The sequence below is a fragment of the Pangasianodon hypophthalmus genome, chromosome 7, assembly GCF_027358585.1.
Source record: "Pangasianodon hypophthalmus isolate fPanHyp1 chromosome 7, fPanHyp1.pri, whole genome shotgun sequence".
NCBI classification, from domain to species: Eukaryota; Metazoa; Chordata; class Actinopteri; order Siluriformes; family Pangasiidae; genus Pangasianodon; species Pangasianodon hypophthalmus.
The window spans coordinates 27,809,245-27,826,660 of record NC_069716.1 but is presented as its reverse complement, the minus strand read 5'-3'; the positions used below and the strand labels follow the sequence as shown (position 1 = coordinate 27,826,660).

The 17,416-nt window shown below is 41.3% G+C and overlaps 1 protein-coding gene across 2 annotated transcripts in view; it reads left to right on the top strand.

Annotated features, from left to right (window-relative positions):
• poc1b (POC1 centriolar protein B) overlaps positions 1 to 16,683 on the top strand; it is a 41,853-nt gene extending 25,170 nt beyond the window's left edge. For both annotated transcript variants that reach the window (XM_034306073.2, XM_034306074.2), the window contains exons 11-12: positions 14,936 to 15,160; positions 16,078 to 16,683. In XM_034306073.2, the coding sequence (XP_034161964.2) occupies positions 14,936 to 15,160; positions 16,078 to 16,224 (372 nt within the window). In that variant the 3' untranslated portion in view covers positions 16,225 to 16,683. The remainder of the gene's footprint in view (positions 1 to 14,935; positions 15,161 to 16,077) is intronic.
• The last annotated feature ends 733 nt before the right edge of the window (positions 16,684 to 17,416 follow it).

Genomic DNA, 17,416 nt, shown 5'->3' with positions numbered 1-17,416 from the left:
ATATATATATATATATATATATATATATATATATATATATATACACTGTTTTTTGTTTGTTTTTTCTTTTCAACCCTCAAAATGGTGGAATTGCTTCTTTTCCTGTCTTTTCTTACAATATCAGTGCTGGACAATTAAATCTTTTATCATGATATTTTAAAAAGGAAATTTGTGAACAGGGAGAAATCAATATCGCACAAGTCTAGTGTGAGTTTCTGAACTACCACATTTTATACACTGTTTATCAGTCATTTAGTAAAGTTATGTGTGAATGAAAGCTGTTCCGAACAAAAGTTTTCCGGCAGGTTTTACAAAAGTTTCGGAAAAGCTGATTTTCTTTATACTCGTGTGCGTGTGTATGTTGATGACCCATTAAGTGACACAGCTCATTTGCATGTAGTGATGCCCACACAACTCCATAAAAGGCAAGTGCTTAGACAGCTGAGAGCACGAAATGAACGATCAAAGGCTGAAAGACCAAAATGGAAGTTATTTTGATTCACTTCTATGTCAATAAAAATATTTTTCATATTCTTTAATTAATGGCTATAATATAGAATGACTGGTTTTAAGAAATTTTTCTCACTAGGTTCCTGACCAAGTAAACTAACATGAGGATGTTGTTTTTTTAATATAGAGACTCCAAAGCACTCTGCTAAATGGTGTAAATGTAATAAGCAGTTTTAAACTCCACAGTATATTCCAGATATAAAAGTATAGTAGCCCATCCGAATGATATGATTTGAAGTCGATCGAGTCGAGTTTTATTAGTTTTTGTGCGTAAATTTACACGCACTCGGGAGCACGAGTAGGATACGAATGTTTTTTCTAAATTTACAGGATTTTCATTAACACCAAATTTCCTGTGTAAAGCTCATACTAACAGTTTATAAATAAATCCGTTCGTTTCCAGCTTGATAAATGTGGCCCATTGATCTGTTCTGCAACAGTACTTGTCACGTGAACGGTTCTGTCCACTGAAATGCTGCGCCTGCATTTAGACTACAGTCCCTGATCTATACAATCAGGTCCTCGATGTACAAAATGAAAACCTGCAGTGGGACCTCTTGTTGACCCTGTGCAAAGTCTCTTCATGACTTTACAGGTGCTGTAGAGGAAGGATGGTGTGGTTTACCCAGAGTGAGGGTTACGACAGGGTCATCACCTCCTGGGTCGGTCTGGAGGTCCCCCACCCTCAGAGCCACCTGCGAGTCAGATGTTAAGAGAAGAAAAGAATGATGCTTTGAATTGGAAACGGGTTTTTTATGAGGCAGCGCACTCCGGACAGGGGAAGTTCTCCATTGTTCGCTTTGTTCTAGTCTTGTGTCTTTCTTAAGAAGGCCCATTGTTTCAATCCTTTAGGTGATAATCATTAAAGTTTCTGTTTTACCCTCCCACTGGATTGTAATGTTCCCCTCATCAACACAGGAAAGCATTAAAGATCTTCATAGCAGTTTCTGCTGAAAAGAATTGCAGATACGGATCGAGAATGGTTCGGACTTTGGAGCTAGAGGTGGGAGATGTGATCGTTATGATGCGTGATGTGTATCACGATATCGGGAACAAGGTTATTTACCAACCACTGAATAGATGCAAAATGTTTTATATGTTTTAACATACTGAAAAATAGTTAGTGAAGGTTAAGACTACGATCTTAAAATAAAAAAAATTGTCAGGTAGAACGTTATAATGCTGTAGAGGTTTAGTTCAGCTGCGGTTTGTGAAACAGTAAGTGGAGCGATATGAGAAATTCAGTGATGTTTTTCATTTAAAATTAACATAATGAAGAGAAGAAAAAGGTACAAAACTGGTACAAAAAGTAGATGTTAATATAAGACTATTGATATCGTGATCATTTATATCACAATATATATACTTTTCTGAGATATTGCGTACATTGTGGTATTTTGTAATTTATATCTATTTATCTATTTTTTTTCCATAATTACAGTCTGACTGGAAGCAGCGAAAATTTTGTACTTAATCTAAAATTGTAAAATGTTTTTCTGTTAATTTTAGTGTTTAATATCTTTTTAAAAATATAAAATAAATTAAGTTTTATAGCCAAGTATCATGAAACAGATTTATTTTAATGAAACACTACAGTATTGCTCAGTTTGTGAGCCAACATATCGTGTATCGTAGAAATTCCTTCGAGAATCATGATATGATATTTTTATTATTATTATTATTTATTATTATTCGCATCACTCCACCCCTACGTTAATGTCCACTTGGTACCATGAGTAATAGTTGTATACTTTATATAGATGCCTGAAAGCCTGACGATATCTACGATGCTAGATATGAAAATGTATGATGAAGTAAATATATAGCAGTATCTGTATCATGATCGTCATATCACCCAGCTGTATTAGGAGATTTAGTGCAAATGATCTTGATATTTTTTAATTTGAGTAGATTTTCAGATCTTTCTGATCTAGCATGGTCCAGCTACGTTATTGTGAACGCAGAAGACCTTAGTGGTACCAAGACAGCACAGTAAACGAATATCGTTTGACTTTTTCAAAGAGAGGAGATGTGATTGACATTAACCCGACCCACACAGTTGTGGAATTTCAGTTATGGTGAAGAACAACCCACTTATCTTTGTTTTTTCCTTCTCCCACAAGTGCTTTTACTTTTTCCTTTTTTTTTTTTTTTTTTTTTTTTTAACCTCCCCCGTCCATCTTGTAAAGTGCACGTAGGAAAACATCCGCCACTCTTGTCTGAAGGCTTGACTCGTTGATCTCCTCACCCACTCTTTGCACTGACCTCCACTGACCTCTCCTTCTGAGCTGTGGTGGAAGAATGCATCCAGGTTCGGAGCTCGAGTTCCAGCACATTCATTGGATGCCACACCATTCTCTCTTCCTGTCATGCCTCCCCTCCCCAGACACCTTCCCTCAGTGAGCTCGTGTATCTGCTTATTTATGAGCCTGTTAGTGGAAGGAGATCCCAGCACCTCTCTCGCCGAGCTAAAATTAGGAGCTCGTTTCGCGCTGTGTTTATATGATACGCCGGAGGTGCTGCGAAACTCGGTGCCGGTTTTGTTCCTGTCTGGCACAGGAAGCGGTGTCTGTCCAACCCAGCTGTAGGAAAGTCAAGCTGCTGTCTGGGGCTTTTGGTTTCCTGCTTAGCACATGATCAAGACTTTCCTCTGGCACTGGTAAAATGGGATTCTCCTTCTCTCGGATGACATCCTTACTCACTCGTCCTGGTTTACATGCTCCTATTCAGAGAGTTGGGAAGTGTAATACATACAGTATGTGACTTAGTTTTAGGGTATTCGTTTTAAACCTGTACGGATTTGTGATCTATCATGGAAGACCAAAATATTAGAGCCAAAAATGTCTAATATAATGTCAAACGTAAGCTGTATCCCAGAAAAATGGCATCTTACACGCGTCCTTTTTCTCAACCCACCAGTACTGGAGCCAGATTTGAAACCTTAGCGTCCTAACTACTTTCCTTATACCTATATTGGTACTAGCAAGTGACGAGTTGCTCGTGACACTTGTAGTTTGTCGCTTATAAGTTCTGACAAGAAACTGTAGTAGCTATGTATAGCTTCTAAACCTAATTAGTTAAACGCAAATTAAGTAATGCGCTGATCAGTGTGAAAATCAGTTAATTTATTTACCTGTTGCATTCTAGGCTTTGCAAAGCAAGCAGACTGTACTAGTTACATCCTCTCATCAGACTGTCGAACGATCTCTGCTACTTCTTTCCAAGCTTTTTTCTTCGTGACGTCTCTATACACGTTTAATGAGAGGTCGTATATGACAGAATAAGATGAAACCACAGTTGTAAGTGTTTCTTCCATTGTTTTGTGCATCAAACAGTAAATGCAGGTAGAAACTAAAATTGTTGAGCGGGGAACTGAAGAAACATCAGGCCACACACGTCTGAGGACTCAATCAAAACAATTTTAGCGTTTCCGCATCATAACTAATTTGCATAGACTTGATGAAATCTCAGTTCAAAGTTCACTTTTTGGTTGTTGCTGTAAACGCCGCTCTGTGAAGTTCATGTACGTAGAAACTGAACAGCTCCTGGTCACATTGTTGCTTGCTAGCAATGTGACTAGCAATTCCAGCTTTCTAAAGGGGCTCTACCTGGAACCTTTTCTGAAATGGAAACCATTTGCTGTGGGGTACAGCATAGATCTTTTGAGTGGTAGATGGAACCTTCTGGTAAGGCTGAACCATTTTAGGAATGTTGTAAATTCGTGGTTGATTCCTTTTAAGATTGCTCGAATACCACAGAGCAATATAAAGGCATCACTGGGGCAAGACTAATGGTCTCTGAGGACCAGAGGGCTTCAAGGGGTTCCTGAGGAGCCTTAGATCTGTCCCTCGGGTTTTACATTGGACTTGGATGGTGGGAAAGAGCGCCTAGAGCAAGGCGCAATTCCAAGCCTCTTTTAGGCATTTAGCCTAATCGGCTTGACCAGACTGGGAAACTGAAGCCATCGATTGTTACACCACTTCAGAAATACCATCAGATTATGCAGTATGTGGAAATCTGGTTCCTGTGGGAACAGGACTCTTAAAGGGATGTGAACCAGACGTACATGCTTACATGCTAAAAACGTTCCTCAGACACCATGAAAGGTTTCTTAAAACACTGATTCACATACATTCACACACGTCTCGGTCACAAAGGCACACGATCGTAGTGGCTTCAATGCTGTATCGAAAATCTGAAACAGCATCCCAAGCTGTGCTTGTCAGCCCGATATAGGAACTCTCAGTAACCCTCCCTACCTCCCTTCCTCCTGTGGCACTAATCCAGGTCATAGGAAGTACCAGCAAGTCGTGATCATCTGCTTTATGAGCTTGGCTTGAAGACATCTGTGTCTGTTCACACGCTCTCTATTCTAGGACTATCTGCAGCTCGTATCTGGCAAGAGTCTTGGCAGCCATGCCAACGAGGATTTATCGTCGTACCTAAGAGGTAGCCTTGTGTTTCTACACCACTATCAGCTATATAACATGTCTTAGACTTGGTGTAGTGTGCGGAGGTCCAAACCGCAGTCTTACTCTGCAAAGTTTTTGGTGTGTGAGAACAGGAAGTGTATACCATGTGCTGCGGTGAGAAGAGCAAAAGAAGCGGAAGAACCACACCACATCAGTGACTCGCACAAGAAAATGCGAGAAGTTCAGTTTACTTTTGAATCACCCTGGTTTAGAGCTGCACAGTAAATCAAGCACCTTTTTCAGATTCCTGAATTGCTGAAATGTAATCAGTTGCAATGTTGGTGAGATTGGAGGAATTGAACTGATTAATTTATCCTGGATTTTTAGTTGTTTTGGTGCATTAAATCATGAGCTCCTCATTCACTGTTCAGCTTTCTGTTTGAATAAACACTGTGGTGGCTTGAGTGTTTGTGTACGCATGTATGTTTTAATACACTCAATGAAAGACGCAGTTAATATAGGTTAATAATTTTTTTTTTTTTTTTTTTTTTTTATTTTAAATCCTATTTTCTCCCAGTACTGGTCATTTGTCATTGGCCATAGCCAACTATGAAGGTAAGAAAATACCTTCTTAAAACCTGTTGATAGAAACAAACACCCAAGCTAACGTTAGCCCAGCACTGTGACTTTACGTTAGACGTTGCTCTCTCGCTGTACTGTCGAACCTAAACAGTGCTTTTCTTCTCCAAGCCACCTGAGCACCACCGACCAGGTTACCAGTTACCAGATTTAGCAGGAAATGACCAAACTGTAATGACCAATTTCTGACCCTACATGACTAACCTAACGAATAGATAAAATATCAAGAGAAGAAAAGAAAAAACGACTGAAAGTCCAGACAGTGGCCTCAAAGCATGCAAGAAACATCAACTCCTTACATTTCACGGCAGTCTGTATTGCATTGAGAAGGTCCTGCGTGTGGCTCTGGGGCTAATGGCAAGCTTGAAAGAGCCCCCGCTGCCACCGAGACTCACTCGCTGTGCACGACTCCGTCCGGCTGAGCTTTCTGAAGGGCACAGGCTCAGCTGGGCCCCAAGCCACCCACGGCTACAGCTGTCAATCAAAGGCACGAACCTTCACCTACTCTGCTGTAGAGCTGCAGGCTTATTAGCATGCTAAACACCCATGCATCCAGTAAGCCTGCATGTGGTAGATGTACAGTGCGTTACTCATGCAAAAGAAAAAGTAAGTATTTACGGAAACATATGTAAATCCATGTGCGTTCGGAATCATTTTTAAATTTGGTCTTGGGTACATGCTGACGCACTTTTCTGCATTTGCATAGACAGTAAGCATCACACTAGGTATCGGTTCAAAGCTTAACTCCGGCTTTAACTGTGAGCCTGTCTATGAATGACATTCGTACATTTTAGGAAATAACAGCTCTTGGTGCGTAAACCTTCTGCTCCGTGCGTCATGTGGAATAGACAGAGGAATCGATTTGGAAAAAAAAACATTTAAAGTGGGTCAGTTACATAAAAAAAATTAACACCAGCCAGAGAGAGAGAGAGCGAGAGAGAGAGAGAGAGAGAGAGAGTGTGTCTGGGAAGAACAAGCAAAATCAAGAAGTTAATTAATTACTTTTCTTCCTCCTAAATAGTCCTCAGGATCTGACTGTAATTTTTTACCAGCAGATGTTTTTTTTTTTTTTCTGTAAAAGCAAATCGTTAATTTGAACATGACATACATTCGTCATTGAACTTCAACTATCTTCTCCGTGAACTTTAGACTCAGAGTGGTCGCACAGTGAGAGACAGACGGCGAGTGTAAAAACAAACCAAAAAAAAAAACAGAAGTGGCTGAAGCGAGGAGAGGAAGAAGACGAGAGATGGGTGGAGAGTGGAAACACAAGTGCTGACTGCAACTCACAATAAGTGGAAGAGCCACGCTGGAAAATGAGGAACAGAAAGTTCAAAAAACAAAGACTCATACATGAGACGTGCTGAAATGTGAGGCTAAGCAGTGCACAAGAACAGGATGTGTTGCACAAAACAAAAAAAAAAAGGCAGGAAACTGAAAGGACAGCAAATTATCATGAGAGAGATGAGAGCGAGCAGGTAGAGGACATGGCAAATAAAAAAAAAATGTTTAAAAAAAACGACAAAACAAGATGGAAAAGTACAAGTGATAGCAGTGGGATTGTAATGAGTTTAACAAATGGACTGAAAGAAGACAATACAAACATAGACCTGAATTCTGTAGCAAAATCATTGACTACCCTAAATATAGTGCTCAAGTCAAGTCAAGTCAAGTGGAGTTTATTGTCATTTCAAGCATATGCAGCCAGTTAGTACATAGTGAAACGAAACGACGTTCCTCCAGGACCAAGGTGCTACATAGGACAAACACAGAACTACAAGGGACTACAAAAATTTATACATAAAGTGCACAAGTGCAAACATGTGCACACAGCACAAGACAGTACAATGACTACTGAGAGACAATGGGGCAATGTTGTGACAATGTCCATTGTTAAAAGCGCTATACAAATAAAATTGAATTGAATTGAATATTTGTAGCAGCATAATGTAATGCGGGGATGTGCAAAAAATTGCTAAGAGGATGGAGGATGTACAGTGTGTGTGTGTGTGTGTGTGTGTGTGTGTGTGTGTGTGTGTGTTCTTTCTCAAATGATACCTTTACAGTTTGATACAATACGCTGCACTCTTTATAGTCAGATTTCCCTGAAATTCACCTCTGCGTTATTGTATAAAATCCTCAAATCTACACCGACGCGGTTGTAAATCCGGACAGTAATCACTGCGCACATTAAAAATAGTCTCAGTATTGTGCAATACACTGCAACTATTGCATAGAGTCACTGTATTGCACCATATTTGTTCATCCATACAACTATAGCTGCACTTGTCTAAAAAGCCTGGATTAAAAAAAAAAAAAAAAACTCAAAACCCATTGAAAAGGCTTATACCACAGCACTGCTGAGCTCTGGATACTGATTAGTCAGAAGGTGTTGATTCATTTTCTAGAACAGCTAATGCCGCTACTACTACTGCTACTAATACTACTACTACTACTACTACTACTACTGTACTAATACTACTACTAATGATAATAATAATTCATGCAATTAAGCTATAATTATGAAGCCTGTTTATCTTATGAGATGTTTTAGAATGTTCTCTGTACTAATGAAAGTGCGATATATTTTCCTTTTCAAGCTCATATATGCTCATGTTTAATATACCCGATAGTCATTTCGTTATATCCTGCCCATTATCGCTCCTCTAAAAGCATAGAGGAAGTGGATGTGACTGCATGTGGCGTGAAGAGCACACCGGATGTGCGGGACTGTTCAAACATGGCTGAATGAGGTGTCAGTGGGCTGTATGATATCTGCAGCAGATAACAGAGCTGCCTGAGTCACAGCCTGCTGTTGACTCTGGTGTTAATGATTGGATCACTGGGTTAAACAGTAAACCAACATTAGCTTTCCGTCAGCGCCTGGAGATTTCAACTGAATCAGTCTACACTTCATGGTATATAAATATAGTCAGCTAAAACTATAACGATTTATTTTAAATACCGAAAGGAAATACTAAAAAAAATTAGTGCTAACAAAAAACTATTAGAAATTAGAAAAACTGGATCCAAAAACTGGATCTTGAGTTCCTGAGTAGAATCCCGAGGGGCGTTTTTCTTTTGTTTTTCCTAGTCAGAGGTCAGAAATTATGAGTTACAACCTTTAGTCGAATACCGCAGTAGAACAAGTAGCCTACTTCACATTTAGCCAGAAACAATGCTAACTTTTTTACCTAATAGTAAATTTGTAATTGTAATTTTTTTTTTTTAAACCTTTTCAACAAGTGAACATCAGCAGAGTTCAAAAACGGACCTCCGGCTGGAATATAGTGAGTGCTTTGCTCTTGAATACATTAGCGGTCTATATTTTCTGAATCTACTTCTGGACATGTCCCATATCTCTCTCTCTCTCTTCCTCTCTCTCTTCCTCTCCCAGTCTCTCCGTCTCTGACCCCCCACTCAGTCCACCTCTCAGCCTCTTAACGGAAGGCAGTAATGATCCATTACCCACAGGCAGAACGGTGACATCAGTTTCTCGAAGACAGGCGGATTTAATTTCCTGGCCCGCGTCCGCTGCGTAATGCCGCGCTAATGGCTTCCTGTTCTGAAGCGCCACAGTGAGCGCTAATTTGTATCTGCCATGTGAGCTCACCTGGTCTGCCGTCTGCCTCTCTGGGCCGTAAAACACACACCGATATGGTGTAGTCCAAGCATAATCATCGTTACCTCTCCTTCTTTCATGTCAAGCAAAAGAAAAGTATGTGCGTGATTATGCGATTCAGTTTCGTCCCATGAAGAAATCTTGTTTGTTAGTGCACTGTTTTATGGCTTCACTCTGTGTGAAGTGTTCTCACTTTCCCGTTTCACTGCTCCTCCACTTTTTTCTCAGCAGTGAGTCATTCCACATTTCTTCTCCTGTATCTTCTCCCTTCAGGAAAAGGTATGAATGTCGGAGGCTGTCTCTGCCTGTGCCGGCTACCATATTATCCCTGTTTATACGGCACAGTCAAGAGGCTTAACCTCCACCGTGATATGACTCATCTGCACTAATGTCTTTATATAAGGAGCTAAATTTCCCTTGGAAGCGATCCAGCAATGCTGGTTTGTTTAGTTTCAGCCGCGTTTCTGACAAAATGGGTTTCCTTACAGGACCCAAACAATAACCAGCTCCTAACAGCAGACACAATAAGCATTTTAGGCTTTATGGTTATTCAGCGCTGCATCTTCTCATCACGACTTAACCGAGTCGATATGAGTCATTCAGCGAGGATTTTATGTGCACAGTTTTGTAGGTCCATCTGGTTGCAAGACTATTTTTCTACGAGTGACATGTTAAAGGATGAAATAAAAACATCAGGATAATGACAGCACTTGTTCATGAGGAGAACATTAGCGATGCTTTGATTCTGTGCAGTACTTCATCGCCTTGTGATTGAGATAATCACAGCCAGCCCAAACAGCTTACTGAATATCTGGAGCTGTGTGTGCGCGCGAGTGTACGCGCACTCTGGCTTGCTCGTTCTCGCCCGATGACTCATCTTCTCAGTGGGATCTTAGTGACAGACTGTGCTTCTCACAGGAATTTTGTCAAAATGAAGCCTTCGCCTTTTTCTCCCCCCCCCACTTCACCCATTTCCGCGGAGGAATCTCCCTTGTTTCTTCAGAAAGGCATTCAGCACTAATCACCAGGCTAATATTGGTGCATTGTCTGCCATGTGCTGCTCTTTTTCGTTCCTGTCTGTTATCATGTGTTTCCTGACAGATCTGTTGCTGCCGTCTCTCGGATAAGCAGTTTGCTTGATTGCATAAGAGCATTATGTCTTGTGACCTGGTCTTTCACTAGGTGCAGGAAACTGATAATAATGCAGCTTGACAAACTGGTCCGAGAGAAAAAGACAGAGAGCAAGCATTAAGTAGAGAAAATGAGAGCTGCATACTATCATCCTTGTACGGGTTTAATTTCTGTAACTGCACGATTAGCATTTTCACAGTAATCCCAGTCAAAGTATGACATCATCTGTAAGTCACAAAGCTGATTATAAAACAGTGCAGTTTTTATGGCATCTGTGGATGTCGATTTATCTGCCCTGGATCTGGTGTAGAGAGAGATGAAGCAAAAAGGAAGGTGGCTATTTACATACTTAACATACTTATTAGAACGAGCGCATCAACATAAGGAAAGCTGTGATTTGGAGCTGCACTACTCTCAGAGTTTTGTTTCATTAACAAAAATGAAAACCCTCTGACCAATCAGAATTGAGAATTTCTTGTACTTTTAAACAACATTTTGTTGTGAAAACTCGTACATAATAAGCAGCATGTAAGTAACGGTTATGACATGAAGTTATTTCGGGGGCGGGAGAGGAGACAGATCTTTATAATTCCATTGTCTTGAAATAATTCCAGGGCCTCTTCGAGTCATGGCCCTCTTTTCTCAGTCCCATGAAGCTTCAGATGGCTGTGGCTCACTTCCCCTGGCAGGAAATGGCCTACATTCAACATGACAAGTGTTGGTTTCACATTTCCGCAGTACCCGCCAGCATCGGTGGCCATCTCCGCTTGCTTCACTCAGCAAAGGCAAAGACAGCTCACCAAAATATATGTGAAGGTAGCCGTGATGGAATATAGGATAGGATGTGGATTTCTGACTTGCTGTTGGTTAAACAAGGTCTTGACTGGCTCAGAAATTCACACACCATATGTCCTTTACACTGCTATTATGATAATATTCTTTGTGTAGCTTTGTTTTTGTTTTTGTTTTTTTTTATCTTATAATGAATAAAGAATATACAGCATGCATGTTGAGGGCAGCTTCGGTTGCATCCCTTTCCATTTTGAGAAGTACAGGAAGGAAGTATATGCCACATGCACACCAATATGAAATGTAATGAGAGCAGTGAATAGAGCCAGAGAGGAGCTTTAACTCCATTAGGCTCCCTTGAGCAGGTACTCCACACAGCGGAAATCGGACTTTGATCTGCACCGAAGCTGATAAAGAGGCAGCGAGCGAGTGGCTGAAGGCTGAAATGAACTTGGCGGCAGATGAGGGAGTGGGCGACGGGTCAAAAGCTAATGCTGCCTTTGATTTCAATAAGGCTTCCTTGTACTGGGAGTGCTCACTTTAATGCCATTACAGGGCATCCTGTGACAAGGGAAATGTTCTCGTATCCATCACAAGACGGGAGGCGTTACGCTCCTAATCGCTTAATGTGTTTGAGTGAATGGAATTGAAGGGGAAAGTGGTTCCTGTGTTCCTCTGTTCCTGTGTTCTGCCTCCACAACTGTTGCATAGGAACCTATTAACCCATTTGTTTACCATGACTAATATGTTTATGACAGGAAATAAACATTTTCTCATTTTCATAGCAGCACAATGCTTGTATCCTCTGCAAGTATTATAGTAAAAGTGGCATTTTATCATTCAGAATCTTGAAACACTAAAAGGAAAAGTATTCGGTGAAGATTTATCTAGGTAGATAGAGTTAGGAGTTAGTTCACCTATTTGTTCAGGAGCTGGACAAAATACCTCCAAGGTTTCAAGAGATGTTCAATTAACCACCAACTTAATTAAGGCATGATGGTGGATTATTCAGTATTTTGTTTTCCGATGGACAGGACCAGGTTGTGGGGGGAAAATTCTGAATGTGATCTACTCCAGGAGTAGTGGGAGTCTAACCACTTGTTGGCCTAGATCTACACAATCACCTATTATACATACAGCAAATCACCACTCCTGTCCTGTTTTTGTACATTCTCATACAGCATTGCGGGTTTTCTTATAGATTAGCCACTTAGCACAGGTTTTAATTAGCCATCTGGTCCATTCAATGATTTGTGCCTCGTTAATGAAAACCTGCGTTCTCTTTCCCTTTCTCTTGAAATTAATAGTACAAGGAAATGCAGCTTGTCATGTTGCTAAGAAATGGAAAGTGTAAACGCTTCCCTGCGTTGGAAAACTTTTCTAAAGTTATGGTTTAACCTATGACTGACACTGGCTGACACTGGAGACTCTTTCTGTAAACTTCACTATATTCTACTATACTATATTCTTTCTAATATAGTAACAGCTTATTCACAAGGAGTTGTCCAGCAGACATTCCACATAAACAGATTTTTTTTTTTTAAAAGTCTGTTTATGTTGGAATGTCTGCTGGACAACTCCTTGTGAATAAGCTGTTACTATATTAGAATGAGTACATTTAATATAACCCTGTAATTTAGAGCTGATGTTATTAAAAAAAGAAAAAATGAAGCAACACCCTCTGACCAATCAACAGCACTATAATATGCTGTACTATTAGGTATGTCCACTCTGTGACGTATTCCAATTTTTGTTTTCTCAATCGAGTAAAAAGGAAAGATTATCTACACCTAAAATGCACAGTTTGCCACTGAAGAATCTTGATATCTTTTGGAATTGTGAAATATACAACGTCTATTAGTGCAAAAGTGTGAACGCGAGGTTTTGGTTTCACTCGCAGGCATTAAATCAGCCACACTTTCGCAGTAATGTCAAGAGGATACTGCGCTGAAGAGCCACGTGACTAAGTTTTCGTTTTATTAATGGAGCTGGGAGAGGACAAATTTTCCACGATCGCTCTGATCTCTCGTAACGTTCCATTTCTGGGCCGCAGCACGAGGTGCTGTGTGATATTTCAAAGGCTTGTCTGGGCTTTTCTGTGGGGCTCAAGGAGCTCATAAATATTCCCATTGGCTCAGTGCAGACCAAGTACCTGTTTAGCAGCCGGCGAGCCTGTTGACATAAATTATAGCTCGGCCAACATAATGGCCGTGGGTCTGTCCTCGGAGCTGAATGATTATATTCAAGCTGTAATGACCCACCTGTGCCCACTTCAGTCCCTCTGAACACATTGTCAGGATGGTACAATCACTTGACTATATATGGTGCTCAGGTTTTTTGTTATATAACTACACTCTCCTGATCATGGTGCTGCATGAATGACTGCAGAATTGAATGGCTGGAATTGCTGGGTTTGAACAAATTAGGTCAAATGACTTAATGCAAGGTATGTTTCAGCCATAATGACCAACAGAATGCATTCAAAAGGCCATTCCTAGAAGCAATGTCATGTAAGAAGTATAGAAAAAAAGTTAACAATTAACAATTTTGTAAATTGTGGGATGTACCTTTTGGGCTCAGGATAAGTTTGAATTTTAATACCACAGCCATCCATGACCAAGAGTCCAGGAGAGCAAAACTGGCTTTCTAGGTGAGGAACACTGCTCCTTTCCACCATCTGATCAGAGCGATATTAGATAATCTTGCCAGTCTTCAAGCATTTTCAGCTGTGCATGCATGAGCAGCAGTTTGAAAAGATGTGATGGCAGATTTGCACACATTTCAGAGCAAGCATGAGTTACCCTTGGAAGTACGTCTTCCAACGTGAAATGTTATCTGATCCCACGCCTGGCCATTGGAGCCTCAGAACCTTGGAGTTTGAATGTTTTTCAGTTGTCACCTGCTTTTCCAGGTTGATGCTACACAGAAAGTTCCCATGTCCTAGTTTTCACTTCTCAAACACAAGAGACCTAGTCAGAGGTTCCTGCTTGATGGACATTTGATTGGCAGCCAGACAATCCCTGATATCCTTGCCCCCCTTTCTGCCTCATTGCACTTGAGCTTCCTGTGTTGATGAGGTGGAGAGGAAGAAACAACAGCACAAAAAAAACCACCAAGAGGCAACTAGGTCTGGAAAGCAAAGAGCTCACAAACGAGGAGAACAGATGTTTCCCAGATGTGGCCTGCGGCTGCAGGAGGGACCCTCAAGCTGGCTGGGCTACACACTGGCTGCTTTGTTCGCCTCCTCCTCCCCAATAGCCCTCTTCCTCTCCCAGGCCATGCTTCTGTCTCTCCACCGCTGGCCTTTGAAGTCAGGACGAGACTCAGGAAGCAAGGAGCTGCAATCGATTTTCTTCCTGCATTAGAGCAGGAATGTGTGGACAGTCCTCCCCCTTCCCTTCCCTGTCCAAGTCCTCCATATTGTTGATGAGCAGTGTCTTGGTGCTGCTTGACCCACAGGGTCAGAGGCCCCATACGCTTACAGAACCATCAGCATTTTGGCAAAACCACCCATGACAGCAGGTGTTTGGACATTGGAAGCTAGTGGTAGAGACTCCTTAGTGTCTACATGTTTCAGGTTAATTAAGATGTCCACTGAACTTATGGGCAAGTGTCTAATAAAATATGACCAGTCAGAATCTTGACTAGCGCAACAGAAAAGGATTCGCTCTATTGTTGCAAGGTCGCAAGTCTGAATGTCAAGATGATGGGGGCGGGGGCCAGTCAAACCAACAATTGAATTGATCAGATACTCTCCCATCTTTTCCAGCTTCCCTTAGTGGTTTCGCATCTTCTCACTGTTCTCGTGTTCCCCAATTTTGCTGTTGTTTAGGGCGCAGATAGGCACGCAAGTGGGATCACGGACCCCAGAGAGTATCCCAGCACAAGCGCAGGTTTCGCCTCCACCTTTACTCACACTCATCACCATGAGGAAGCCGGGGAAGAGGAAAATCTGGGTCCAGGGGTTACAGACTTCCAGGACGAGCGCTCTGGAACTTCGCCGGCATTGAGAAGCACATTGGAGCACATCGTTCAGCAGCTGGACATTCTGACTCAGGTGAGCAGTGCAACCTTTTACTCGTGTTATTCTCTCCTATACAGTGAACTTTATAAGCCTGTTGGTGGTTTTGGAGATGTGTTTTCAACTCAAAGTCCTTTTCATAAAAATGAGCAACAGTGAATAAGTAAAAGGACTACCAGACCTGCAGAGAGTAATGTAGTGACTTTCTCCTAAAGCTTTCTTTCTCTTTTGAAATGTCTGCTGAGTTTCAGGCTTTTCTCACATTTCTCTTGCTCTTGCCTCACATAAAGCCAAATGCAATCAGACATTAATGCCCCTCCATCGTTGCTGCTGCTGCTCTTTGCATTTACTGTTGGCATCATTTCCAACTTGACTGTCATCACCTCACAACCTCCACAGAACTCCAGCTACCTTCATGGGTACCATTATGGCAATAGGAAATGGACACCTGAGTATAGTTCTGGATTCAGATTAGTACCACACTGTGTAGTAGCATTATGCGAGGGAAAATGGACACCAGGGGCCTCATTTATCAACCAGGTGTACACATAGTTCTGGATTCAAATTAATAAACTTATCACACTGCCTTGTACAATTATGCATCAGGGTAATAACTCCCAGTTTACAGATAGTTCTAGATTCAGATTAGTAATCGTACCGCACTGTCTGGTGGAAAAAACGATAGTAGACAGTATCAATTATGAGGCAGGCATGTGTGCGTATGTGTATATATATATATAGAGATAGATAGACAGATAGTGTTCTACTGTCTGAAATGAGTGATCAAAATCTAGGCTAGTCACAAAAAAAGCCTAATTTTAGGTATTTACAATGATTATTGAGCCACAATTCTAGAGTACATGGACATATTCTGCAGCTGTATTAAATTACCGAGGTTTGAATTGATGTCACTGATGTATGACACTAATTAGCATGAACTGCTTGTGCTTCAGACCGTGGCTGTACTGGAAGAGCGTCTCACGCTGACAGAGGACAAGCTGAGAGAGTGTCTAGACAACCAGGCTGTTATTCTGGAGCAGATGCAGCAGCAGGACGAGTCACACAAAGAGACGAGAGGTGCTGAGGGTCCAGCGGTTTGACACGCGTCCCATCATCAGCTTTCAGGGGTCATCGATGCTGTTCTGGAGTATAAGAGACTCCCTCCTCCCTCTTAACACTTAGGAACTTTCTTCAGCTTCAAAACGCAAGAAAAACGGAAAGAAAAGGAACGGAAGGAATTGAAGGAAGAGCAGGACGGAGGTTAGAGGGCAGTGAGGGGTTAGAGAAGGGGGATGTTTAAAGGATCCTGTAGCAGTCTCTCCCAGAAATTCATTAAGTCCCTGCGGATGAGACAGCTGCAGCTAGGAAAACATCCCGGCCTTGTTTTGACAGCAGTGAGAGGCGGCATTCTTCACGACAGCCGCTCCGATGACACGTTGGGAGAGAGACAGGCATCTCTCTCTCTCTCTCTCTCTCTCTCTCTTTCACTTTCTCCTTGTTTGTTCTCATCTGTGTGTACATTTATATTTTATAGAAATAAATGAGTGTCATGAATGAAAGCAGTGTGCTTGTTGTGCATGTGCGTGGGGTGAGGCCAAGTTTCCTTCCGCCGCATTGTATAGTGACCTCACCAACACCCGAAACTTTTATATTATTAATTCTTACCATTTTCATAAAAGTCTATGCTACACAAAGTATCAAACAAACCTAGAAGGACTAGGTTTTCATTTTAAACATTTATAGTTACATTGAATGTTGTGCAACATCCACAAAACAACTTACTTCCTGTTTACAGCCATAAGCAGTCGTTCCCTCACCAGCCTCTCTCTTTTGATGTTAATAAAAAAAAATTTTTTAAAACACAGCTTTTCGTTCTACCATGATGATGTAAATGATGTAAACATTTATATTTACCATCTATGGTCCAATTAGTGAACTGATGAAATCACAGCTTTAAAAAAAAACATAGAAAACTGAATGTTTAAAGATGAATGAATAAAGAAGTGTTCGTTTATTCGCTTTGTATTGAATTCAAAATAGGTGCATCCCAGGTCATCTCATACGTCCTATCAACCGGAGATCCCGAGTTCGAATCGTGATGATGCCGGGAGTCCCAGTGAGGAAAATTGGCTGTGCTCTCTGGCTGGGAGGGGCTTACTCTCTCTACCATGTCAATCACAGTGACACTAGCCAATCCTGGCTGTCTGTGAGCTCATGTATGTGGAAGAGGGCAGATAGCACTTTCCTCTGAGTGTATTACATCGCCCTGTGATGCAGCATGAATAGCAGTTT